We start from the raw sequence: 27,554 nt of genomic DNA, 5'->3' as shown, positions 1-27,554 counted from the left end.
TTTTAAAATTTTAAAATTTTAAAATTTTAAAATTTTAAAATTTTAAGAATTTTAAAATTTTAAATTTTAAGAATTTTAAAATTTTAAGAATTTTAGAATTTTAAAATTTTAAGAATTTTAAAATTTTAAAATTTTAAAATTTTAAAATTTAAAATTTAAAATTTTAAAATTTTAAAATTTTAAAATTTTAAGAATTTTAAAATTTTAAGAATTTTAAAATTTTAAAATTTTAAAATTTTAAAATTTTAAGAATTTTAAAATTTTAAGAATTTTAAAATTTTAAAATTTTAAAATTTTAAGAATTTTAAAATTTTAAAATTTTAAAATTTTAAAATTTTAAAATTTTAAAATTTTAAAATTTTAAAATTTTAAAATTTTAAGAATTTTAAAATTTTAAAATTTTAAAATTTTAAAATTTTAAAATTTTAAAATTTTAAAATTTTAAAATTTTAAAATTTTAAGAATTTTAAAATTTTAAAATTTTAAAATTTTAAGAATTTTAGAATTTTAAAATTTTAAGAATTTTAAGAATTTTAAAATTTTAAAATTTTAAATTTTAAAATTTTAAAATTTTAAAATTTTAAATTTTAGGAATTTTAGGAATTTTAAAATTTTAAAATTTTAAGAATTTTAAAATTTTAAAATTTTAAAATTTTAAAATTTTAAAATTTTAAGAATTTAAAGAATTTAAAAATTTAAAAATTTAAAGAATTTAAAGAATTTAAAGAATTTAAAGAATTTAAAGAATTGAAAGAATTTTAAGAATTTTAAGAATTTTAAATTTTAAAATTTTAAGAATTTTAAAATTTTAAAATTTTAAAATTTTAAAATTTTAAAATTTTAAAATTTTAAAATTTTAAGAATTTTAAGAATTTTAAAATTTTAAGAATTTTAAAATTTTAAAATTTTAAATTTTAAAATTTTAAGAATTTTAAAATTTTAAGAATTTTAAATTTTAAGAATTTTAAGAATTTTAAAATTTTAAGAATTTTAAAATTTTAAAATTTTAAAATTTTAAAATTTTAAAATTTTAAATTTTAAAAATTTTAAAATTTTAAAATTTTAAAATTTTAAGAATTTTAAAATTTTAAAATTTTAAGAATTTTAAAATTTTAAAATTTTAAGAATTTTAAAATTTTAAAATTTTAAGAATTTTAAATTTTAAAATTTTAAGAATTTTAAGAATTTTAAGAATTTTAGAATTTAAAAAATTTTAAGAATTTAAAAATTTAAAAATTTAAAATTTAAAATTTAAGAATTTAAAGAATTTAAAGAATTTAAGAATTTAAGAATTTAAAGAATTTAAAGAATTTAAGAATTTAAAGAATTTAAAAAATTTTAAGAATTTTAAAATTTTAAAATTTTAAGAATTTTAAAATTTTAAGAATTTTAAGAATTTTAAAATTTTAAATTTTTTTAAGAATTTTAAAATTTTAAAATTTTAATTTTTTTAGAATTTTAAGAATTTTAAAATTTTAAGAATTTTAAATTTTAAATTTTAAAATTTTAAGAATTTTAAAATTTTAAATTTAAAATTTTAATTTTAATTTTAAAATTTTAAGAATTTTAAAATTTTAAATTTTAAGAATTTTAAAATTTTAAATTTTAAGAATTTTAAAATTTTAAATTTTTAAATTTTAAGAATTTTAAGAATTTTAAAAAATTTTAAGAATTTTAAATTTTAAGAATTTTAAAATTTTAAAATTTTAAAATTTTAGAATTTTAAAATTTTAGAATTTTAAATTTTAAAATTTTTAAATTTTAAATTTTAAAGAATTTTAAGAATTTTAAAATTTTAAAATTTTAAGAATTTTAAAATTTTAAAATTTTAAAATTTTAAGAATTTTAAAATTTTAAAATTTTAATTTTAAAATTTTAATTTTTTTAAGAATTTTAAAATTTTAATTTTAAATTTTAAGAATTTTAAGAATTTTAAATTTTAAGAATTTTAAGAATTTTAAAATTTTAAAATTTTAAAATTTAAAAATTTTAAGAATTTAAAAATTTAAAGAATTTAAAGAATTTTAAGAATTTTAAATTTTAAGAATTTAAAGAATTTTAAAATTTTAAGAATTTTAAAATTTAAAATTTTAAAATTTTAAAATTTTAAGAATTTTAAAATTTTAAGAATTTTAAAATTTTAAAATTTTAAGAATTTTAAGAATTTTAGAATTTTAAAATTTTAAAATTTTAAGAATTTTAAAATTTTAAAATTTTAAAATTTTAAAATTTTAAGAATTTTAAGAATTTTAAGAATTTTAAAATTTTAAGAATTTTAAAATTTTAAATTTTAAAATTTTAAAATTTTAAAATTTTAAGAATTTTAAGAATTTTAAAATTTTAAAATTTTAAGAATTTTAAAATTTTAAAATTTTAAAATTTTAAAATTTTAAATTTTAAAATTTTAAAATTTTAAGAATTTTAAAATTTTAAAATTTTAAAATTTAAAAGAATTTAAAGAATTTAAAAATTTAAAAATTTAAAGAATTTAAGAATTTTAAGAATTTTAAAATTTTAAAATTTTAAAATTTTAAGAATTTTAAAATTTTAAAATTTTAAGAATTTTAAATTTTAAAATTTTAAAATTTTAAAATTTTAAGAATTTTAAAATTTTAAAATTTTAAAATTTTAAAATTTTAAAATTTTAAAATTTTAAAATTTTAAAATTTTAAGAATTTTAAAATTTTAAAATTTTAAGAATTTTAAAATTTTAAAATTTAAAATTTTAAAATTTTAAAATTTTAAAATTTTAAGAATTTTAAAATTTTAAAATTTTAAGAATTTTAAAATTTTAAGAATTTTAAAATTTTAAAATTTTAAAATTTTAAGAATTTTAAAATTTTAAGAATTTTAAAATTTTAAGAATTTTAAGAATTTTAAAATTTTAAGAATTTTAAAATTTTAAAATTTTAAGAATTTTAAGAATTTTAAAATTTTAAAATTTTAAAATTTTAAAATTTTAAGAATTTTAAAATTTTAAAATTTTAAAATTTTAAAATTTTAAAATTTTAAAATTTTAAAATTTTAAAATTTTAAAATTTTAAAATTTTAAAATTTTAAATTTTAAAATTTTAAGAATTTTAAAATTTTAAGAATTTTAAAATTTTAAAATTTTAAAATTTTAATTTTAAAATTTTAAAATTTTAAAATTTTAAAATTTTAAAATTTTAAAATTTTAAGAATTTTAAAATTTTAAAATTTTAAAATTTTAAATTTTAAAATTTTAAAATTTTAAAATTTTAAAATTTTAAAATTTTAAAATTTTAAAATTTTAAAATTTTAAATTTTAAAATTTTAAGAATTTTAAAATTTTAGAATTTTAAAATTTTAAAATTTTAAAATTTTAAAATTTTAAAATTTTAAAATTTTAAAATTTTAAAATTTTAAAATTATAAAATTTTAAGAATTTAAAATTTAAAGAATTTAAAAATTTTAAGAATTTTAAAATTTTAAAATTTAAAATTTTAAGAATTTTAAAATTTTAAAATTTTAAAATTTTAAAATTTTAAGAATTTTAAGAATTTTAAAATTTTAAAATTTTAAGAATTTTAAGAATTTTAAAATTTTAGAATTTTAAGAATTTTAAAATTTTAAAATTTTAAGAATTTTAAAATTTTAAAATTTTAAAATTTTAAGAATTTTAAAATTTTAAGAATTTTAAAATTTTAAGAATTTTAAAATTTTAAGAATTTTAAAATTTTAAAATTTTAAAATTTTAAGAATTTTAAAATTTTAAAATTTTAAGAATTTTAAAATTTTAAGAATTTTAATAATTTTAAGAATTTTAAAATTTTAAAATTTTAAAATTTTAAAATTTTAAAATTTTAAAATTTTAAAATTTTAAAATTTTAAAATTTTAAAATTTTAAAATTTTAAGAATTTTAAGAATTTTAAAATTTTAAAATTTTAAAATTTTAAGAATTTTAAAATTTTAAAATTTTAAAATTTAAAGAATTTAAAGAATTTAAAGAATTTAAAGAATTTTAAAATTTAAAGAATTTTAAGAATTTAAAGAATTTTAAAATTTTAAAATTTTAAGAATTTTAAAATTTTAAAATTTTAAAATTTTAAAATTTTAAAATTTTAAGAATTTTAAAATTTTAAAATTTTAAGAATTTTAAAATTTTAAAATTTTAAAATTTTAAAATTTTAAAATTTTAAGAATTTTAAAATTTTAAAATTTTAAAATTTTAAAATTTTAAAATTTTAAAATTTTAAGAATTTTAAAATTTTAAGAATTTTAAAATTTTAAGAATTTTAAGAATTTTAAAATTTTAAGAATTTTAAGAATTTTAAAATTTTAAAATTTTAAAATTTTAAAATTTTAAGAATTTTAAAATTTTAAGAATTTTAAGAATTTTAAGAATTTTAAGAATTTTAAGAATTTTTTGAATTTTAAGAATTTTAAAAAGTTTAAGAATTTTAAGAATTTTAAGATTTTTTCAGAATTTTAAGAATTTTAAGATTTTTTTAGAATTTTAAGAATTTTAAGAATTTTAAGAATTTAGAGAATATAAAGAATTTAAAAAAAATTAAAGAATTTAAAGAAGCATGACTTTTCAACCGGTAAGATGAACCGGTTCAGCCGAATTCTGTAACAAAGAATGACTTTTCAGGCAATTTGAAAGAGTTAGATATGTCGCATGATACTTGTTGTGCCAGAAATGTTCAACCGGTACAACTATCGAACCGGCTGGATGAACCGGTTCAGCTGAATTGGTTCAATTTTGTTACAGAATGACTTTTCAGTCAATTTGAAAGAGTTAGATATGTCGCATGCTACATTTTGTGCCAGAAATGTTCAACCGGTACAACTATTGAACCGGTTGGATGAACCGGTTCAGCTGAATCGGTTCAATTATGTTACAAAATGACTTTTCAGGCAATTTGAAAGAGTTAGATATGTCGCATTCTACATTTTGTGCCAGAAATGTTCAACCGGTACAACTATTGAACCGGTTGGATGAACCAGTTCAACTGAATCGGTTCAATTTGGTTACAAAATGACTTTTCAGGCAATTTGAAAGAGTTAGACATGTCACATGCTACATTTTGTGCCAGAAATGTTCAACCGGTACAACTATCGAACCGGTTGGGTGAACCGGTTCAGCTGAATCGGTTCAATGTTGCTACATAATGACTTTTCAGGCAATTTGAAAGAGTTAGATATGTCGCATGCTACATTTTGTGCCAGAAATGTTCAACCGGTACAACTATCGAACCGGTTGGATGAACCGGTTCAGCTGAATCGGTTCAATTTTGCTACAGAATAACTTTTCAGGCAATTTGAAAGAGTTAGATATGTCGCATGCTACATTTTGTGCCAGAAATGTTCAACCGGTACAACTATCGAACCGGTTGGATAAACCGGTTCAGCTGAATCGGTACAATTTTGCTACAGAATGACTTTTCAGGCAATTTGAAAGAGTTAGACATGTCGCATGATACATTTTGTGCCAGAAATGTTCAACCGGTACAACTATTGAACCGGTTGGGTGAACCGGTTCAGCTGAATCGGTTCAATTTTGTTGCAGAATGACTATTCATGAAATTTGGAGAAGTTAGATATGTCGCATGATTATGTTTCTAATGAAAAGTCATGTTTTTATTCTCTTACTGATATTAGTATATAGAACAATAAATGTTTACTTAACTTTTTAGTAAAACTTTATGGAAAACGTAGTCTTTTATATTTTTAACATAAAGTTCATGTGAAGACCTTTCCAAAGCACTATAAAACTTTGAGTTTTGGTCATGTTTTGCATAAGATATAAATTTTACAAATTTACTGTAACGCATTTTGCTCGAATATTTTTCGTTCACCCCTCCCCCGAGCCCCGCCAAAAATCCACTAATTTGCATATTTTTTCCTTAAAGTAGACATTCTGACGATTCCAAAACACTATAAAACATTGAAGTTTGGTGCTATTTTGCATATTTCCCAAGCCTGCGAAAATTTACTGTAACGCATTTTGCAGGCTTCGGGTTGTACAGGGAAATTTTTTTCTTCGGGTCTTGACTGTTAACTAGCCTCAATTTTAAATACACAGGTATCAACAAATTTTAAGTCCAGCAAATCACGGCTAGACGATTCAATTTGGACAATTTTCGTGTATAAAGGCAATTCTTAAAAACTCTTTCAAAATCAATCTTTTAAATCAATTTACAATCGTTTTGTGATCGTTTTAATGATCTGTCAAAATTTATGCTCGTTCCTAGAATTTTATTTCATTAGCCTTAGCTGAACATAATTCTCCCGAGTCCGCACAATCGCGCTTCACGAGCGACCACACTCTATTCAACAGTTGACATTTTGAAATAAAGCACCGATTCACCGTGATTCCAATTCAAACTCCCTTCAGATGTCAATGAAACAAATCTCGATGCCCAGCGCTGCTGTGCCCTTCGCGCGATTTGATTGCTTTCGGAGATGGTCAACATCGAGCCCTTTGAATGGCCGGCGCTTCTCTTTCGCAACGCAACGCGCCAAGCTTTTCCGACTCCAACGCGCGCAACTCCAGACTCCACTCGTGGCACAATGCAGTGTGTTCCCCTAAGAGAGTGACATTGCAACTCCAAACATCGCGATCGTTAAATAGAGGAGGCTTTTGTACGAAGTTCAAAAGATCCATATCAAATTCCTCCACGACGACGACGATTAATCGGCTAAATCAATTCCAAAGTGTCGTTTCAAGTTCAATATCATCTGCAAGCACCGAGCTATAAAGACACTAACTAATAGTCGATTCAGCTATTCGAGGACATCGACGAGGGGGAGGTCGTTAAAGAGATTTGTACTTTGTCATGGCAAGGTTGCTGCAGTTTCAAACGAGTCGAGATTCTTGATAAAAGCCAGGTTTCGACTTTCAAGTTTGCCCATTCATTGTGTGGTGCCCCCTCCGATAATGGAGATCATTGTAACCGGGAGACTGAACGGAGAAGAAAAGTGCAGCGAGATATTGCGAGAAAGCGCCCCGCAGAGTGGGTGATTCGGGCCACTATTTATGACAGGTAATAAATGCTTCATGTAGATTTCCGGAGACCGATAAGGTCTCTGTGGGGCTCTGCGAGGAGATGTTTTGTGTTCTCGCACGCGGAAAATTGCCAGGAATTTGGTGCAATCGTTTTGAGGGTGGCGACTCACTTGAATAACATTGAGATTTATAAGTGGTCTAAGATTCGATGTTTCGCTATCATTAACAACATTCTGAAATTCTTCGTTTTCAAGTAGCTACCCTGCACTTGGTAGCAACGCCGGCAGCTACCGCACTGGGGACAAAGTGTGTCCAATGTACGTACGCGGGCCAAAATCGTGACTTTTAGGAACACCGGGGAAGCAGAAAAGCGCAACTTCAGAAAAACGGTAGTTGACAGCTTTATGATTGCAATTAGTCAGAGATTTTTGCAGATATGTATATGGGGTGGTGGGCTGGCTGAACAACAACTGAACCAGCTGTTGCTCAAGTAACTCCCTTCCTATAGGAGCACGTGAAGACAGCTTGGTCAGCCTACCATGCCTAAGCGTTAGTTCAAGGGCTTACGGTTTCAGAAGGGTCCGTCGACCTCTATTCATGGGGGATCGTGACTTAATAGAGTGTATGTGTGTGTGTGCCGTGGTCAATTTTAACGGCCTGTATATGTTAATTTCGAAAAGTAGACCTCCCTCGCACATTTTCTCGTGGCGTTCAGCCCCCGCAGGTGAACCACATTGGACATGGACGACCTTCAACTCCATCAAGATCTATGAGTCGGCGCGAGCGGCCGGTAACGGTCTTCAAATAGACTTCTGAAAAAATGTGTATCGCTCTCACATGCACGCCACAAGTTCAATCAAATAACATGAAAACTAAATTAAATAAGCTCGGCTCGCAGCAGCAGTCAAGCTTCTGTTTGGGGTCCAAACCTGCACTTGGAACCCGGCAATCGTGACGACTTCGTCGTTGCCCGCGGTCAGAACTGACAGCCTAGCGGTTCCATAAATCTCCACTTGATGGCTGCCTGTTGTGGACTGCTTCTGCTGTTCCTAACAACAACAAACTACCGTAAACCGGGGTGATTTTTTTCTGGTATTTCACCTAAATTAATTTTCTATTATTATTTTACTTCAAAATTATTTTAGTGAATGCAATCATGAAATTTAGTTTATGATCAAAGTCACTTCAGCGAACTGTACCAAGAATTCACCCCAGCCCTCGAAAAGCACTTATGCTGCTCGAGACTTGTCAGTTTTGAGGGGTGCAGCCCCATTATGCACACAACAGCAGCCGGAGATTTAAGACACCTTTTGAGCTCATTTTACACTTGATATTTCAAATTTGGATCCCGCGCGCGCGAGCGTTAGTTAGTCATAATGGATTAGTCTGAGCGCTAATCAAATGAGCAAGGCCAGATAGTTATCCTGGGGAGCTTTAAATGGTAAATTCATGATATGCTGGACAAGGATAATTTAAACGGGGGTGCTTTTTTAGCGGTGGGAAATCAATTTGAGCGCGGTACTGAATGGTGTGAAATTAGTGCACGGAAGGCTGAAAATCAGCGGGTTCTAAGTCCTTAATTTTTATCACCGACGGCTAAACAATAAGGTGGAAAAATTGGGTGCAATCTGAAAGGGCAACGAGTGACCTTTCAGGTGCTGGTTAGGTGGTTTTGTGTTTTAAAAATAGGTCTCAATTTGAAGTTATTATTCTTTAAAAAGTTAACTCTTTTCGTGTATGGTGAACAAATTTAAGTCTGTTTTTAATATTTTTTCATTATTTTTAATTTTCAATCCTAACCATTTTGTAAATCTATTTTACAATACACAAAAAAAGTGTCAAATTTTCAACATTCAAAAATTCATTTTTTTTTTGCTCAGTAAAAATGTAAAAATTCAAACAGGGTACAGTCCAGACTCGATTATCCGAATCCTTGGAAATCACTTCGGACAATCGAACCAAAAAAAAATGTGTTCGATGTCTTATTTTGGATTGGCTTAAGTATGACTCCTACACTACGCTTAAGTGATTTAGAATTTTAAAATCCAAGATGGCGGCCAAATGCCCGTGAAGAAAAATGTATTTGAGCAATTCTCTAAGAAATCGCTCTTTTTTCTTCAATTTTAATTTTGTATTTGTTTATCTGACTGAAACTTTTTTGGTGCCTTCGGTACGCCAAAAGAAGCCATTTTGCATCATTAGTTTGTCCATATAATTTTCCATACAAATTTGGCAGCTTTCCATGCAAAAATGAAGCATAAAAATTCAAAAATCTGTATCTTTTGAAAAAATTTTTTGATCGATTTGGTGTCTTCGGAAAAGTTGTAGGTATGGATACGGACTACACTGGAAAAAATGATACACGGTGAAAAAATGGTAATTTTTTATTTAACTTTTTGTCACTACAACTTGATTTGCAAAAAAAAAAACACTATTATTATTATTTTTTTTTTCATTTCATGATATGTTTAAGAGGACATCAAATGCCAACTTTTCAGAAATTTCCAGGTTGTGCTTTGACCGAATTATGAATTTTTGAATCAATGCTGATTTTTTCAAAAAATCGAAATATTGGTCGCAAAAATTTTACAACTTTATTTGTCTATGTAAAATCAAATTTGTAACCAAAAAGTACGTTAGTGAAATTTTGATAAAGTGCATCGTTTTCAAATTAAATCCATTTTTAGGTGACTTTTTTGAAAATAGTCGCAGTTTTTCATTTTTTAAAATAAGTGCGCATGTTTGCCCACTCTTGAAAAAATATTTTTGAAAAGCTGAGCAAATTCTCTATATTTTGCTTTTCTGAACTTTGTTAATACGACCCTTAGTTGCTGAGATATTGCTATGCAAAGGTTTAAAAACAGAACATTTGATGTTTTCTATGTCTCACCCAAACAACCCACCATTTTCTAATGTCGATATCTCAGCAACTAATGGTCCGATTTACAATGTTAAAAAATGAAACATTCGTGAAATTTTCCGATCCTTCCGAAAAAAATATTTTCAAAATTTTTAAACCAAGACCAGCGTTTTAAAGGGCGTAATATTGAATGTTTGGCCCTTTTGAAGTGTTAGTCTTGATTTAAAAAGAAACGAAACATCGGATAATCGAGTCTGGACTGGATAAAAGAAAGAATTCGTTTATGTTTTGATTTCTTAATTCCGATAATGGTTATAGTTTATTTGATTAAGTTTTTCTTTATGGCAAAAATATCCAGGCAGGAAAATATATATTTTTTCTTGATTTTTCTCAAAACTACTTCAAAAGTCGTTCCACCGCATTTAAAATCTATCATAATTCTCAACAAATAAATAATAACTACCATGATTGGAAAAAATGCTAAAAGTTTATTTCATATTTTATAAAGTTTTCTTAACCCTCTAACGCCCAGAGCTGTTTGCTTATCGTAAAAATAGTAAATGGTTTAATTTTGGTACAATAATGCAGGAAATACTTTACTTTGACCCACAAACATCGAATTGGGACAAAAAAGTAGAATTTGAAGTGGTGCACCAGAGCACCATCAGGAAGATGAGCAACTTTGTTTTTAAACCACAAAACCTCGTTTTCTTCAAATCTATTGGTTCATTTGTTTGAAAACGCTTCAAAATGTGTTAAAAACTGCTTATTCTTTGCTGTAACACCATATTTCTGAAGTATGAACTACAAATTCTAAAATCTTTGAATTTTCAGATTTCTTTGATTGGCTCATACAAAACTCACAAACAACCATTTTCATGAAAAATGAGGAAAATAATAAAATTATCGGTCTAATAACAATGTTTTGTCTTGTTTATGAATAGTCAAAACGTTTATAAACTTTTGTTTTGATAAAAATAAGCTTTTTCTGTAATTTATAAAAAAGTGCTCCTGAATATTTAGTTGCTCATATGCCTAGGTGGTGCTCTGGTGCACCAAATAAAAAAGGTTGAAAAACACTTAAAACCGGTCCAAACTCACAATGTTATTCACAGGGGTTCTTGTCCAAGGTTCAAATGATAGCAAAACATTTTTTTCATAAAATTTTGTGTTTGGTATTTTTACGGGCTTTCGAAAACAGGTCTTATTTATTTCCTAAAATTGGCCCATTTTTGTTTACATTTCACACTGTAACTTTGCTTGTGCTTAACCAAATTTGATGAAATTTGGGGAGATGTTAGTATACATTCTACATGAACACCTGCAACTTAAAGCATCATGAAAAGTTGTGTCAGTTCCGAGATATTTGAGTTCAAAGTTTTGGTGCTCAGGAGTAACCATGGGCGTGAGAGGGTTAAATATCAAAGGATATTTTTTTCTTACTTTTAATTTTAAGAGAGGCGAAGCAATACTACTAAAATTACCAATGATTCCCTGTGATACCGCATTTTTTTTATTAAAAGTCTGTTTGACTTCAAATAAGTTCTGTTTTTCACTGACAAATCAAATAGCTCATGGCCTTTATGTGATACATAGCGCTTTTTTTAATGTTTACATCGAGTTATGTAGAAAGCTGATTATTTTAAAATGTTTTTAAAAATAAATGGTTTATTAGTGTTTTGCTATTTTGATTTTGTATAAGCTTTGAATTTCATATCACGATGCCTTTGTGCTCTTTTGTACTAAGCTTAATAATTTTCCTATCTAGGTAGCATAATAGCACACAGGTGCTAAAATATATCTTTTTTGTTCTTCATTTTAAACATAATTAGCCCAGCTTTTATAAAGTCAAAGTATCTCAACTATCAAAACCTTTTTTTTCATTGTTTTTTTTATGTAAAAAAATATTTTTACTACTTTAACTTTACAACACTTTAAAACGAATTATGAGATTAACAAAAAAAAAAAAAAAATAAACGGATGAACGTTGAAAACGAATTTTGGAACAATAACACAACTCGATATTTTTGAAGTTGATGTCAGTAAACGCTTAAGTTTAATCAAGGTATGATAGATTTTGGCTCCCTGAACACGATTCAATCGACAGAATCGAATTTTAGTGCTAATAAATAACATTTTAAATTTCGGGTTTGGGTATTTTGCAAGAACAAATCAACCAAATTGAATTGTGATTCAAACTGTCAAGGTTTAAAGATATTTAGAAAAAAAACTCCGAAAGAAATCTGCATCAAAACATGTTCATTACTTGAACAAACACTCCTCAAAGTACCCACCACTCTGTCTAACCTAACTCCAAGCTGTTTTCCTTGGGAGAATTCCACACGACCGACGCGCGGGTCTATCTGCCCGTTCACATCGTGGTAATGGGAGCAATTTTGTTCACTTGAACAAAACCGTGTGGATACGTACCTACCGTACCCCGACTAGCCTATATCTTCTTGGGTGGCAGAGCTCTAACCTCAACCTGAACTGAATTGAATTTTAATGTTTTATAATAATCTCCCTGGAATGTCAACACAATTCAATGGTGGGGGGCACGCCAACACTCCCAGTTTCCCACGTCATAACGTTGCCTGACACTTTTCAGCTTGGAAAAGCTGCTTTTCTATGCTCTCATCAAAATTTGCACCGACATAAGTTTGTGTGGTTTGTTTGAACGTTAACGCTGTTGTAAACCTACATCTCATCTTGTTGTACTCACCTTCGGCTGTCATGAACTCGATCAACTCCTCCAACTCGTGGGACATTGGGCAGTCCTCATTAGGCGGCAGGTTGTAGTCAAGTGCGGTGTAAACGACGATGCCTAGTTTTAAGAGGATCTGGAAGAGAAAGAAAGCAAAGATAGTTGATTTGTTAGAAAAGATTCAAGCATTTCTCGGAAAGCATCTCATCCGAGGAAATCAAAACACAGAAGCAGAGAACACAATTTCAAACACTTCCAAAACTTGTTTCTCTCAATGGGTCAGTGAAACACAAACCCCCCTCCCTCCCCAAAGGTGGTTTGATTGAATGAGGCGCCCGATAGTTGATCTTTTGCTTTGTGTGCTTTTCATTCATTTCCAAATCTTGTTGTTTGTTCTCTTCACTTTTGCTTTCCACCCCCTCTCGACAAAACCGAGTCTCAAAATAGAATAGCAAAAGTAGGTGTGTTTCACCAGTGCTCTTTTTATTTTTTGCTTTCATTTGTTGATGAGGAAATTGTTCGCACATTTTCGATTTAATTTTTTAGCGAATTTCGACACACACATAATGAACAGCACCAAAAAAATACGGTTTCTTTTTCACTTGTAGCATTCCGCGAGGCCATGTTGACGCGAACACTGGCTGCCTTTAGTTTGACCGTGAAAACCTGGCCACGAATGTCGAGCCTCAAACATAACACATAAAACCTGCTCCGGCAACATGGGGAGCATTAAAGTTCATGCTAAAGCACACACATACGTTCGGTGGCTTGCATAAATGTTTCTGGCTGGTAGCTCAGAGCTGGTGGTATATTGAATCTAAAAAAGGCAAAGTGCTGAAAACGTTTATAAAATACAATTTGCAAAAATAACATGTTTAACTTTCTCCCCTTTCATTATCATTCCAACGCCCAAGGCTCCAAAAAAGTTGGAACGGTAACTTCAACTCAATGGATCTCGGGCATAACTCAACCAATCAAGATGATTCTTCTTTCCAGTGATTTGTTAGGATGTCTAGATGATTCTAGAACTTTGCAGAACTTAATTTGATCAAATCTGTAATTTTTGCGATTAAAAACATCGTTCCAACTTTTTTTTTCGCGTACAAAAAAAAATTCGCCAAAAATTCCGCGGAGGCAGTCATTTTGAAAAAAGGTGGAACGATGTTTTCGGTCGCAGAAATTACAGATTTAATCAAATTAAGTTCTGCAAAGTTCTAGGATCATCTAGACATTCTTACAAATTACTGGAAACAAGAATCGTCCCGATTGGTTGAGTTATGCCCGAGAACCAGCGAGTTGAAGTTACCGTTCCAACTTTTTTGGGAGGCTTGGGCGTCCGTGTAAGTTGGACATGCGTTGGGCGTTCCAGTGTTATTTGACATTCGAAAAATAAGTGGTTTTAAGAATTTTTAGTTACAGTTTTCTAAGACTTCACAAAAACATAATTTTGTTTTTGGGTAATTCTCTACCAACTCACACGAAATCGGGAAAAGTTGCCCCGACCCCTCTTCGATTTGCGTGAAACTTTGTCCTAAGGGGTAACTTTTGTCCCTGATCACGAATTCGAGGTCCGTTTTTTGATATCTCGTGACGGAGGGGCGGTACGACCTTCCATTTTGAACATGCGAAAAAGAGGTGTTTTTCAATAATTTGCAGCCTGAAACGGTGATGAGATAGAAATTTGGTGTCAAAGGGACTTTTATGTAAAATTAGACGCCCGATTTGATGGCGTACTCAGAATTCCGAAAAAACGTATTTTTCATCGAAAAAAACACTAAAAAAGTTTTAAAAATTCTCCCATTTTCCGTTACTCGACTGTAAAAAATTTTGGAACATGTCATTTTATGGGAAATTTAATGTACTTTTCGAATCTACATTGTCCCAGAAGGGTCATTTTTTCATTTAGAACAAAATTTTTATTTTAAAATTTCGTGTTTTTCTAACTTTGCAGGGTTGTTTTTAGAGTGTAACAATGTTGTACAAAGTTGTAGAGCAGACAATTACAAAAATTTTGATATATAGACATAAGGGTTTGCTTATAAACATCACAAGTTATCGCGATTTTACGAAAAAAAGTTTTGAAAAAGTTACTTTTTGCGTTTCTCTTTGTTTCGTCGTCCGTGTCTGTCGCGGGTGACCATGAACGGCCATGATCGATGACGACCAACTTTTTTAAAACTTTTTTTCGTAAAATCGTGATAACTTGTGATGTTTATAAGCAAACCCCTTATGTATATATATCAAAAATTTTGTAATTGTCTGCTCTACAACTTTGTAAAACATTGTTACACTAAAAAATAACCCTGCAAAGTTAGAAAAACACGAAATTTTAAAATGAAAAATTTTGTTCTAAATGAAAAATGACCTTCTGGGACAATGTAGATTCGAAAAGTACATTAAATTTCCCATAAAATGACATGTTTCAAAATTTTTACAGTCGAGTAACGGAAAATGAGAATTTTAAAACTTTTAGTGTTTTTCGATGAAAATACGTTTTTCGGAATTCTGAGTACGCCATCAAATCGGGCGTCTAATTTTACATAAAAGTCCCTTTGACACCAAATTTCTATCTCATCACCGTTTCAGGCTGCAAATTATTGAAAAACACCTCTTTTTTCGCATGTTCAAAAATGGAAGGGGTCGTACCGCCCCTCCGTCACGAGATATCAAAAAACAGACCTCGGATTCGTGAAAAAAACTAAAAACTAAAAACTAAAAACTAAAAACTAAAAACTAAAAACTAAAAACTAAAAACTAAAAACTAAAAACTAAAAACTAAAAACTAAAAACTAAAAACTAAAAACTAAAAACTAAAAACTATAAAAAAGGATTGATTTCCCGTCGAGTGCAATGTATTTGACCGATTCTTAGCAAAGCTACACCAAAAAGTCACTTTTTTAATTTTCAATAGATTTTTAAAATGAAAAAAGAAATTTTTATTAAGATTTAAAAAATTGCAATGTTTTTCAAATGGGTTTTCTTACCTCAAACGCCAAAAATATAGACCAAATAAGGCCTGCAAGCCATTTTATGGGAGAGGAGTTTTTTTCATAAATCTGCTCCTTTCGTTGTCCCGTCACGCAAAGAAATGGCTGGCAAAAACTCAAATTTCAACCAATTCGTTCAGTTCAGGGAGCATAAGATTCGTTTTTCAATTTGTGATAATGTGTAGAAGAGCAAAACTTAAAAAATAATAAGTTGGCAAAACTGGCAACAATTGTCTTGGTGTCCCTTTGAAAAGTCCAGTTTTACGATGTTGTCCCGTCACGCTACGTATTTTCTTTTTAGGGGTACAATATTGTTCAACTATTTTTCCAAATATGTAGAAACATTGGGGGGTTTCTTCTTTAATTTTGCCACTACCCAACATGGGATTTTTTTTGAAAAGGGGCCAATGGTCATTTGATGAAAAATTCAAATTTGAAATAAATTTTCTGTCTGTTTTCATTTTGCCAATCAAAAGTAATTGTTCAAACTTCCTTCCAATTCACTTTCAACTGCCTACACTGCGTGACATTGGTAAGCCGCCCATATCATATCATCCACGACCCGTGAACGACATAATGTCAACCTTTCACCGAGATCCCCCCTTCCCTTTCAGTAATGTCATCCTGAAGGCGCCTTTTACTACCCGCACCGACTCATCTCTCACATCAATTAATCTCTTGAAGTTCGTCGCTTGTCCAAGTCCCTGTCAGTTTAACCCCGTCGAGTAAATGGACCGCTTTCAGCGGGGCAAGTTTATGATCGTCGTGGCGTTGTGGGAACTCTACGCCCCGCCATGCTTGCTTTCGCAATTTATTCGCGCTCAGCTAGTGTTCCGAGAAGATGACGCAAAGTTTGCGGGCCGGATTTGCGGAACCATAAAGATCTAAGCATGGGACATTGGGGTGCGCGGTGGCTCCGCGCAGAATTCCCGTACGGCCCGGAACGGTCAACCGGTTACAAGCGGTGAAGTTGCGCGCAAAGGTTTCACTTTCCGATGGCGTTACCGCGACGGTAATTGGGATCTTGATGATCGAGGAGCTTTAACGGAAACCTGATGTCGGCCTGCTCGACACCCAAATGGAAGATTTCTGACAACCAGAACTGTTCAATAGCATTGGATATTCAAGTTCCGAACAAACTTGTCAGGGTGTCTTCTAATCTGGATCAGCTCACACGCGTCTAACGACGCCGAGAGGTTCCCAACGGAAACCCAAGGTGATGATCAATGTCGTAATAATGATCATCGCATCCTGCGTCATCTTCTCGCCGATCGTGTGCAAAAGTGTTGCACGCAATAATCGTAAATTCTTCCGCCGGCGCACCGAGGTGGTCGCCGCCAGTTCGCATAATACGGGACGACCGGTTCTTGGAGCATAGCGGCCTCCTAATGACGAACGGACCGTGAAATCGCTCTGGGAACTCCCTTTCTACGAGAGAGTCAATGAAGTCGTCGTACGATTCCGGGGAGATTCCAACCCAACAATTATAGGGGGAAGGTTCACGACGTTTCCTTTTGATTGTTATCCGAGCATTCGTTGGTGAAGGTTGTCTGAATCAACATGACTCGTCGCGTCCCGGCGCAAAACGCCGGCAATATTGCCCTACCTGCGGCTCAAGCAGGCAAAAAAGTGGGAATTTCCAAAAGGAAGGTTGAGGCCTCAACTGATGGCCAAAAACCGGGAATTTCCAAAAGGAAGGTGCTTTTGGAAGTGACATCGAACAGCAAAAAGACGAAAAAGAGCGACGGTACTGTACCGATGGATGAGGAGGAGGAGAACTCTTCATCGCACGAGGAGCAGCTTTTGAAGAACAACAAGTTCGCTGGACTGCCTGACGAGGACCAGGTAGCGGAAGCAAAGGAGAATGAAGTGAAACAGCGAAAGGAGAAACTGCCTCCTTTTTATGTGAGGCAATCAGCAGCAACGATCGACTTTCGTGCGGGGCTGGTTGAACTCATCAAGTCTGGGAAAGTCCAAGGCAACATTCGTCTGTGTCAGGACGGATTTAAGGTGCTGGTGCAATCCAGGCAGCACTATCAACTGGTCAAGGATTACTTGACCGAAAACGAGGCGGAGTACTTTACCCATGATGTCGTCATGGATAAGCCGTACAAAATCGTCGTCAGAGGTCTGTACGACATGCCAGTGGAGGAATTAGCTGCCGAGCTAAAAGTTTTGAAACTGGATGTGTTGGCCGTGCACAAAATGAGCCGACGCAACAAAGACATCAAGTACCGTGACCAGCTCTACCTGCTGCATTTGGCTAAGGGATCGACGACGCTTCCTGAGCTGAAGGCAATCCGAGCGGTTTTCAACATTATCGTGTCGTGGGAGCGATACCGACCAGTGCATCGTGACGTCACACAATGCTTCAACTGCCTGGGCTTCGGGCACGGAGGTAAGAACTGCCACCTGAAGCGTCGTTGCGCCAAATGTGGTACTGATGCGCACATCACATCCCAGTGCATCCAAGATTCGCTGGTGAAGTGCCTCAACTGCAACGGTGAGCATTCGTCAACCGACCGAAAGTGCCCCAAGAGAGCTGAGTTCGTGAAAATTCGGCAGCAAGCATCGACGAAGAATCAGCCTCAGCGTCGTAGAACTCCTCCAGCCCTGGTGGAGCAAAATTTTCCACCTCTTCAACCGCGACGCCAGGTCCCGAACTTGGCACCGTTGCCGTTGGATCCCAGGAAGAGAGCTGAGATGAATCATCCACGGCCGGGTTCCAGCCAGGAGCCGAGACCGCCACCACCGGGCTTCAGCCAGGAGCCAAGACCAACCCAAGAACCAGCAGTTGAGGAAAATGGTAATGATCTTTACACCTCAACCGAACTCCTCAATATTTTCAAACAGATGTCCGCTGCACTGCGTGGATGCAAAACCAAGACCCAGCAGATTGAAGTGCTGACCTCGTTCGTCATCCAGTATGGATCGTAGGTCCCTCAAGCTGCTGAATTGGAACGCTTGCTCCATTAGGAGGAAGAACTTAGAGCTGGTGGATTTTCTTCGCGAGAAGGAGATCGACGTAGCTGCCATCACGGAAACTCATCTGAAGCCCGGTGAAAAAGTTTATCTGCAAAACTACAAGATCGCGACGCAGCTCGATAGGACCACCTCTGGAGGAGGAGGTGTGCTTGTCGCTGTTCATCGTGATCTCAAGCCACGCCGGCTGCCACACTTTAAGCTGGACATCATCGAGGCCGTTGGAGTGGAAATTCCCACTTCGGTTGGCCCAGTACTCTTCATTGCTGCATACTGCCCACGTCAGGTGAATGCCAGAGATGGTTCAGCAGCAAAACTGAAGAGCGATATCCAGAAGCTGACACGGCGGAGCGCAAAGTACATCATCGCTGGTGACCTCAACGCGAAGCATGAAGTTTGGGGCAACAGCAGGAGGAATCGGAACGGAGTGATTCTGCACAACGATCTGCAAAACGGATACTACAACGTTGTGAGTCCGGATCGTCCAACGAGGGTGGCTCGGTCTGGGAATCACTCAATCATCGACTTCTTCATTACCAATATGGCTGAGAACGTGGCTCATCCTGAGGTGTTTGAAGAGTTGAGTTCTGATCACTATCCGGTGGTTGTGGAGGTTGGAGCTTCCGTTACTCCGCAGCGGCAACCAACCCGGAAAGATTACCACAACGTTGACTGGCAGCAGTTTCAGCAAGTGGTAGACAGCAACATCGACTATGATCAACACCCGGAAACTTCTGCTGATATTGATCGTTCGCTGGAGGTGATCCAGCAGGCTATCAACCAAGCAGAGGCTGCCAACGTTCGGGAGGTTCCTGTTAATTTTAAGGTAACTGATATTGACGTAGATACTAAACACTTGATTAGACTTAGGAATGTTTATAGGAGACAATATCAACGGACTGGGGACTATGACAAAAGATTTCAGTTAACAATTTGAACAAAATCATACAAGACCGACTTGACAATATCAGAAATCAAGAATTTTCAAAACATGTAAGCCAGCTTGGGAATTATTCAAAACCATTTTGGAAACTTTCAAAAGTTCTTAAAAACAAACCAAAGCCTATTCCTCCTCTTATTGTTGAGGATTCTCCTTTGATTACATCCGAGGAAAAGGCAAATGCACTTGGGCTTCATTTTGTTAGTTCACATAATCTTGGCGCTTCCATGACCAGCCGTAAAGAAACATCAGTTGCCAATAGTATTTCAACAATCAATGACTCTACCTTTGAATTTCCTGCAGATTCCCATGTTTCTGGTGAGGAAGTCAAAGTTGCAGTTAAACAAATGAAAAATATGAAAGCTCCTGGCTTTGATAACATTTTAATCTAGTGTTGAAAAAACAGAGTGATCAGTTCTTTCAACATCTAGCCAATATTTTCAATAAATGTTTGCAACTTGGTTACTTCCCCACCAATTGGAAGCTGGGCAAAGTCATACCAATTTTGAAGCCTCAAAAGATCCAACATCGCCAACAAGTTATCGTCCCATTAGTCTTTTGAGTAGTCTGTCCAAACTCTTTGAGAAGGTCATCTATTCAAGGCTTTTGGATTTTACCAACGATAATAATATAATTTTGAATGAGCAGTTTGGCTTCCGAAAGGGCATAATACTGCTCATCAGCTTACGAGAGTAACTAAAATCATCAAGCAGAACAAGCTTGAGTCTAAATCAACTGCTATGGCTTTGTTGGATGTTGAGAAGGCTTTTGACAATGTTTGGCATGATGGTTTGATACATAAACTGTATTTATACGGTTTTCCAATGTATCTTATCAAAATTATCCAGCACTATCTTTCGGAGAGATCGTTCAGGTTTTTCTGAATGGGATTGCTTCTGGATTATTCAACATTGATGCTGGGGTTCCCAAGGAAGTATTCTTGGCCCACTTCTGTACAATATTTTTACATCTGATTTGCCTACTCTTCCTGGTAATGGTGTGTTGTCACTTTTTGCTGATGACACTGCCGTTATTTATAAGGGTAAAATAACCAGATATTTAGTTGGCCGTCTTCAGAAGGGTCTTGACGTTCTTTCCGAATACTTTGGCGACTGGAAAATTCGCATAAATGCAGCCAAAACTCAAACCATCATTTTTCCACTTTCCAAATCGGCCCGATTTGTCCCAAAGGATGATGTTTTGATTAAAATGAATGATGTTTCAATACCCTGGTCAAAGGAAGTTGTCTATTTAGGTCTCATACTTGACTCGAAACTATTGTTTCGACAGCATGTAGATAAAATATTGAACAAGTGCAGCATTCTCATCAGGTGTTTGTATCCTTTAATTAACAGAAAATCAAAGTTATCTTTGAAAAATAAGCTAGCAGTTTACAAACAAATAATTTACCCCGTTATTGAGTATGCAGTACCTGTTTGGGAGTGTTGCGCTAGAACTCATAAATTGAAGCTCCAGCGTGTCCAAAACAAGGTACTCAAAATGGTTTTGAATGTTCCTGGCTGGACAAGATCAAGTGAGGTTCATGAATTAGCAGAAGTAAAAATGTTGGATCAGAAGATTCAAGAAAAATGTTTGAAATTCAGGGAAAAATGTGCTATATCTGAATACCCCTTGATTCAAGGATTGGTTTAGTTTATGGTAAGATTAAGTTAGTTTTAGGTTAGGTTATGTTTTCTTAATTTTTTTCTTCATTGTACCTAGTGTTACAAAAATGATAAATCATATACTTTTAAAGTTATGAATATGAACAGTGTTTAAATCACGAAAAGCAAACTAAAGCTGAAGAGCCACAGCTGACCACTTATTATGTAAACCAAATGTAATTATTATAAGAAAGATTCAATAAAGTATATTTAATTAAAAAAAAAAAAAAAAAATCACCGATTATAATGGCACAACTTTTGACCCCCCCCCAATCCATACAAATTTCATTCGCTTTGCGCCAATCGTGGGTTTAGCCAAACGCTCCCAAATTTTGGGGGTTGTTTGGGACCCTAAAAGAGACCCAAAAAATGTGTTGATGATTGGATTTTAATCATTTTCAATTTTCTCATGTAACTCGATTCAACTCTACTGTCCCATATGCAAAACAGCAAGCTGGGAAAAATGCAAGGCAAGTTTTTGTCACACATTTAATATGTATTGATGTAAAAATTTCTTGATTTTTTTTTTTTTTTGATACAAGGCTCTGCTTATTTACACTTTTTTCTGAAAGTGCACATGATTTTGACATAAGGGTAATTCTCTAACAACCCACACGAAATCGGGAAAAATTGCCCCGACCCCTCTTCGATTTGCGTGAAACTTTGTCCTTAGGAGTAACTTTTGTTCCTGATCACGAATCCGAGGTCCGTTTTTTGATATCTCGTGACGGAGGGGCGGTACGACCCCTTCCATTTTTGAACATGCGAAAAAAGAGGTGTTTTTCAATAATTTGCAGCCTGAAAAGGTGATGAGATAGAAATTTGGTGTCAAAGGAACTTTTATGTAAAATTAGACGCCCGATTTGATGGCGTACTCAGAATTCCGAAAAAACGTATTTTTCATCGAAAAAACACTAAAAAGGTTTGAAAACTTCTCCCATTTTCCGTTACACGACTGTAAAAAATTTTGGAACATGTCATTTAATGGTAAATTTAATGTACTTTTTGAATCTACGATGGTCAGGGTCATTTTTTCATTTAGAACAAAAATTTTCATTTTAAAATTTCGTGTTTTTTCTAACTTTGCAGGGTCATTTTTTAGAGTGTAACAATGTTTTACAAAGTTGTAGAGCAGACAATTACAATTTTTTAAAACTTTTTTTCGTGAAATCGCGATAACTCGTGATGTTTATAAGCAAACCTCTTATGTCTATATATCAAAATTTTTGTAATTGTCTGCTCTACAACTTTGTAGAACATTGTTACACTCTTAAAAATAACCCTGCAAAGTTAGAAAAAACACGAAACTTTAAAATGAAAAATTTTGTTCTAAATGAAAAAATGACCCTTCTGGGACAATGTAGATTCGAAAAGTACATTAAATTTCCCATAAAATGACATGTTCCAAAATTTTTACAGTCGAGTAACGGAAAATGGGAGAATTTTAAAACTTTTTAGTGTTTTTTCGATGAAAATACGTTTTTTCGGAATTCTGAGTACGCCATCAAATCGGGCGTCTAATTTTACATAAAAGTCCCTTTGACACCAAATTTCTATCTCATCACCGTTTCAGGCTGCAAATTATTGAAAAACACCTCTTTTTCGCATGTTCAAAAATGGAAGGGTCGTACCGCCCTCCGTCACGAGATATCAAAAAACGGACCTCGGATTCGTGATCAGGAACAAAAGTTACCCCTTAGGACAAAGTTTCACGCAAATCGAAGAGGGGTCGGGGCAACTTTTCCCGATTTCGTGTGAGTTGGTAGAGAATTACCCATAAAACAATAGCTGATTTTTTAAAGAGTTAAAAAATACTCGAAACTTTTCCGTTAAGAAGATCGAACTGAAATTTAATACAGTGCAAATTTGATTCAAAGTTTTTGTCAACCACACCTTGCTTATTTTTTAAATCAGGGGGCAAAAACATAAAAAAATTACCGATTTTTTTTTCTTGCATGAACATGCTTTGCCATTTGGAATACATTGCAATTGTATAACGATTGTTTTTGCATTCTCGAACAAATAAAAGCTTATTTTAATCTTTTTACCAACTTTGAATTTTGGGATTACAGGAAATAATGTTGGTCCTGAACGATTATCCGAAGTGAAATTTTTTCGAAGCCTTCGCATAATCGAGTCTAGACTGTAGCAAGATATTAAAACATTTGTTTTTGGGAATTAGTACGTAAGTTTTGAATTCATAAAAAAGCATCAAGATTGCAGTTTATTTTTAATTCAGGTTGCTTTCAAATCTATACTTCTGGAGTTTTTTTTTTGAAAAGGTCCAATAAACCAAATTTCCAGTTTTTGCTTTTTGGGTGTTTTTGAAACCACCTTGAGTCAGGGGTATTAAAAAACACCCAAAAAGCAAAAACTGAAAATTTGATTTATTGGACCTTTTCAAAAAAAAACTCCAGACTTGTTTTCAAAGAACAAGTAAGTATATCATCAATGAGTCAGATATTTAAAGTTCCTTCCTCAAATCCATTGAGAACAAACACTTCACTTTTGTGGAAATGTTATGATCAGGTTAAGAGCTAAACCCTAAAACACAGAAAAAAATATGTTAGAAAATATGCTACGTCATAACTACAGACCCGTACTAACATTTACCCCCGTCCACGCTGAACTTGGCCGAACGGCTCCAGACGCATTCCGAAACGTCACCGAGCGCAACTTCGTTAAAGGTTAGTGTTCAAGAGCTCGCTCGACATTGACATTTGGCCACGATGATTTCCCCCCTTTTTGCCGCACAATTTTCTCCCAATTCAGCCATAACGATCCAGATCTGTCAATCAAAGCGCGAGCTTGCGCCCTGCTCAAAACCAAGGTCCCACCACCAGTGCACAGTGGGCGAAATGGAACCCAAAATCGGACTTAATTGAACGAGGCTGGTTCCCTGGTATGAATAATAGTCTTTCTTATGTAAAAAAATTCGAGGAATCGATTGGTGATGGTTTCATCCACCGCACGAAACGGCAAAGGGTCCATTTTGCCCCAATTCCCCATTTTTCACATTTTTTTCTTGAAAATCGGTCTGTATTTAGTGCGGAGGCTTTATGCGGCCTTCCAAAATGCACTTTACTTATGTGAAAACGTCCCAGGAATCCAGTAAAAATAAACACTTGCACCGCAAAAATCATCTAGGGTCCATTTAACCCCAATTCCACTATAAAAGCATTTTTGGCCGTTTTCAAATGTTAGGTCAGATTTTAAAAATCTGAAAATATTTTTATCATAAAGATCAGACAATTTTACATAAGAATGACGATTTGCACTTGATAGTTTGACACATTTATATTGATAAAAATAAAATGTATATGAAAGGCAGTTTATTCTGCGTTTGGGAAAATTGGCCCAAAAGTGATTCTTCAATCTTTTTATTTAGTTTAATTTCTATATCAATATAAATGTGTCAAACTTTCAAGTGCAAATCGTCATTCTTATGTAAAATTGTCTGATCTTTACGATAAAAATATTTTCAGATTTTTAAAATCTGACCTAACATTTGAAAACGGTCAAAAATGATTTTATAGCGGAATTGGGGTTAAATGGACCCTAGATGATTTTTGCGGTGCAAGTGGTTATTTTTACTGGATTTCTGGGACGTTTTCACATAAGTTAAGTGCATTTTGGAAGGCCGCATAAAGCCTCCGCTCTAAATACAGACCGATTTTCAAGAAAAAATGTTAAAAAATGGGGAATTGGGGCAAAATGGACCCTTTGCCGTTTCGTGCGGTGGATGAAACCATCACCAATCGATTCCCCGGATTTTTTTACATAAGAAACACTATTATTCATACCAGGGAACCAGCCGCGTTCAATTAAGTCCGATTTTGGGTTCCATTTCGCCCACTGTGCAGTGTCTTGTCGTGAAGGTTCAGCTAAACCCGGACCACCACCGCCGACCGGTCCAAATATGTTGATGGAAGATGTGGTTGCAGGACCAGCGGACAAGGTGAAGATTACGATCTTTCGGGTTCAATTATGTCCCGGACCCCGTTAAGGTTGACCCGCGCGCCTTTGGCCTTGGAGTCCGGATGGGTGGCGGTAAATTGAGTCATTATTAGGTATAGTAAGTCAAGCTCAGCTGTACGTCTATATTTTAGGATGTTGAAGAAATACATCTTGTTACTTTTTGTAGAGTTACGTAATCTACGCTGATCGCTAATGAGTCCGATCTCAACCTGCGCACAATGCTCCAATTGCAGTCGTTTTTCCTTCGACTAATCGGTCTGGGATCTTGCCATTCACCACCGTCACTTCATCGCGAGATAGTTGAGAGTGTGTGCATGGATAGGCTAATTCTTCAATCAACGGAGCTAATTTATAAATGGTTCCTCAATAGCAGTTCGCTGCCGACCGGCCGGTCGACACGGTGCTGCCACAGAGAATGTCTGCACTTTTCAGCCAATTTCACAATTGAATTAATTTAAATGGATCCCTCCTCGCAGAGACGTCCATTCATTGTGGCAACCGTAGGGCCTCGATCTAATTGAGACACCATCGTCCAACCGTCAAATCAATGGAAAACCTCCGGGCCTGGTTTTCCTAAGAAACTCGAGCGATGCCAACACAACACACACACTAGCTGACTCTGACTGGCTGACGACAGTCACTTTCAAATTCCATTCGGTTCGTTTGTTTAGGTCTTGGGTTGAACTGGCGAAATGGGTGCATCTCTCTCCGACGATCGGATCGTCGCGCCCGGTTGATGGAAATGACTTCTGGTATAATTTGTACCCCGGTTCGTCTGTCCGGCCTGATGCGGTCCCCAGGTCGTAGTGCCGCCGCCGTGAAGATGGTGAAAAGAAGATCAATTTACATCGGACATTGGATTGCGACGATGTTGTAATGTTGTTGTTGGCAACTCCACTCCACAAGGTGGTTTTGCGGCGCGGTTTGCGGAGTTGCTGAGCGCGATTTGGTCAGTTGGATTCACTTTTCCTTTCGCGGAACAGAGTGGCTGGTGCCGTATGGAGTTGCAGCACTAGGTAATTATGTCGATTTGCGGGTGTCGGTTTGAAATCGAAAGTGCTCGAGAAGGAAAGTGACGTCGGATTGAATTCAATGACATCTCGTAGGCAACAAGTGGTTAGGGCTTGGTGACTGCAGTAGCTTCTTGAACTCAACCAACGATCCTCAGTTAGACGGTATTGTTTGAATAACGCTACGGTAAGAGGACAGAAATTACCGTATCTTCAAGATCCACGAAAGCATTCGAAAAGTGTCCCACAGAGAAAAATGCACCGTTTGATTGACCCAGTGTCGAAATAGAAATCCGCTTACCCAATTTCCCACTAAACTGTTACCCGTTGTTTATGACCATCAATCACGGAGCGTTCACTTTCGATCGCGCTTCGTATAACCGTTTTTTTTTAGTTTCTGGGACAAAACCAACAAAACGTTCAAAGCTCAATTAAAATAGACGGCTTAATTAAGTTGCGATAAGTCGCGCGCGCGCACCCCTCTTGTCTGTCTTCCAGACTAAACGAAACAGTCGTCGTATTTTCACGCTGCTGATAAAGTGTTCCCAGCACCGAACGCTGATTGACAGAGACTGACGGATGACTTGACTCTACCGAAATTCCGCGCCGTAAGCCGCGAAAGTATGCGGAAATTACCAGGTCGTGGCGACCTGCGGAAAACATCGCTCGTTTATCATAGTAAATAGCCGCTGCTCTTATCAGCATCAACTCAATTAGCTCAATGTCGGCGGCGTAGTTTTTACCGTCCCGGTTGAATACAACACTGCCGACACCACGAACCCCAGTTGCCCAGTATATCTCCCCGCTTAATGACGAAACGCTACCAACTATCCGCGCGGAGTCATGACTCATTCATTATGCTGTACCGCCGCCGGTGCACCTTAAAAGACCAACCCGGTCACAGCTATGTGGATCCCGCTGGTGGCGCCTCCTATCGAGCACGACTTTTCCACTCCATGTGCACACAAAGGACACTCCGGTGTGCCAGGCGCCAAAATTGTCACCCGGGCGCCCGCCGCCGGGAACCTTTGTCACTTGTGTGTCGTGGCGGCCTGCATGATCCGACCCGCGGGTTCAACGCGCACAGTCGCGAAAAAAGCTGCTGCCAATACCTCTCAATATGAGGGGACTTATCGCGGGGTTCGGATCTTGGTTGCTGGGACTCTGGGCTGTACAGTAAGGTGGCTTGTTAGGGGGGTTTAATTGAAAATTGGCTGTAAAGAGTTGGAGTCGGAGCTACCAAAGTATATATATGAGCCCAGCTTCTAGTTTTTATTCTAATTGCATGTCATGATTCGATGTTATACATGTTATACATGTTTGATAAGAAAAAAGAAATCTTGTATCTTATCTCCGGATCAACTCAGTCATTCAATGGGTCATTCTCCGCCAACTCACACAACAGTTGCCCCGACCCCTCTTCGAGTTGCATTAAATTTTGTTCTAATAAATAAT

The 27,554-nt window shown here is 33.8% G+C and overlaps 1 protein-coding gene across 10 annotated transcripts in view; it reads right to left on the bottom strand.

The window, feature by feature from the left end:
* LOC6043724 (protein spire) overlaps positions 1 to 27,554 on the bottom strand; it is a 340,317-nt gene that overhangs the window by 189,225 nt on the left and 123,538 nt on the right. For all 10 annotated transcript variants that reach the window (XM_038255292.1, XM_038255293.1, XM_038255296.1 and 7 more), the window contains one exon: positions 12,557 to 12,674. In XM_038255292.1, the coding sequence (XP_038111220.1) occupies positions 12,557 to 12,674 (118 nt within the window). The remainder of the gene's footprint in view (positions 1 to 12,556; positions 12,675 to 27,554) is intronic.

This window comes from Culex quinquefasciatus, chromosome 2 (assembly GCF_015732765.1).
Source record: "Culex quinquefasciatus strain JHB chromosome 2, VPISU_Cqui_1.0_pri_paternal, whole genome shotgun sequence".
In the NCBI taxonomy this organism is placed as follows: domain Eukaryota; kingdom Metazoa; phylum Arthropoda; class Insecta; order Diptera; family Culicidae; genus Culex; species Culex quinquefasciatus.
This window is presented reverse-complemented; position numbering and strand designations above follow the sequence as displayed.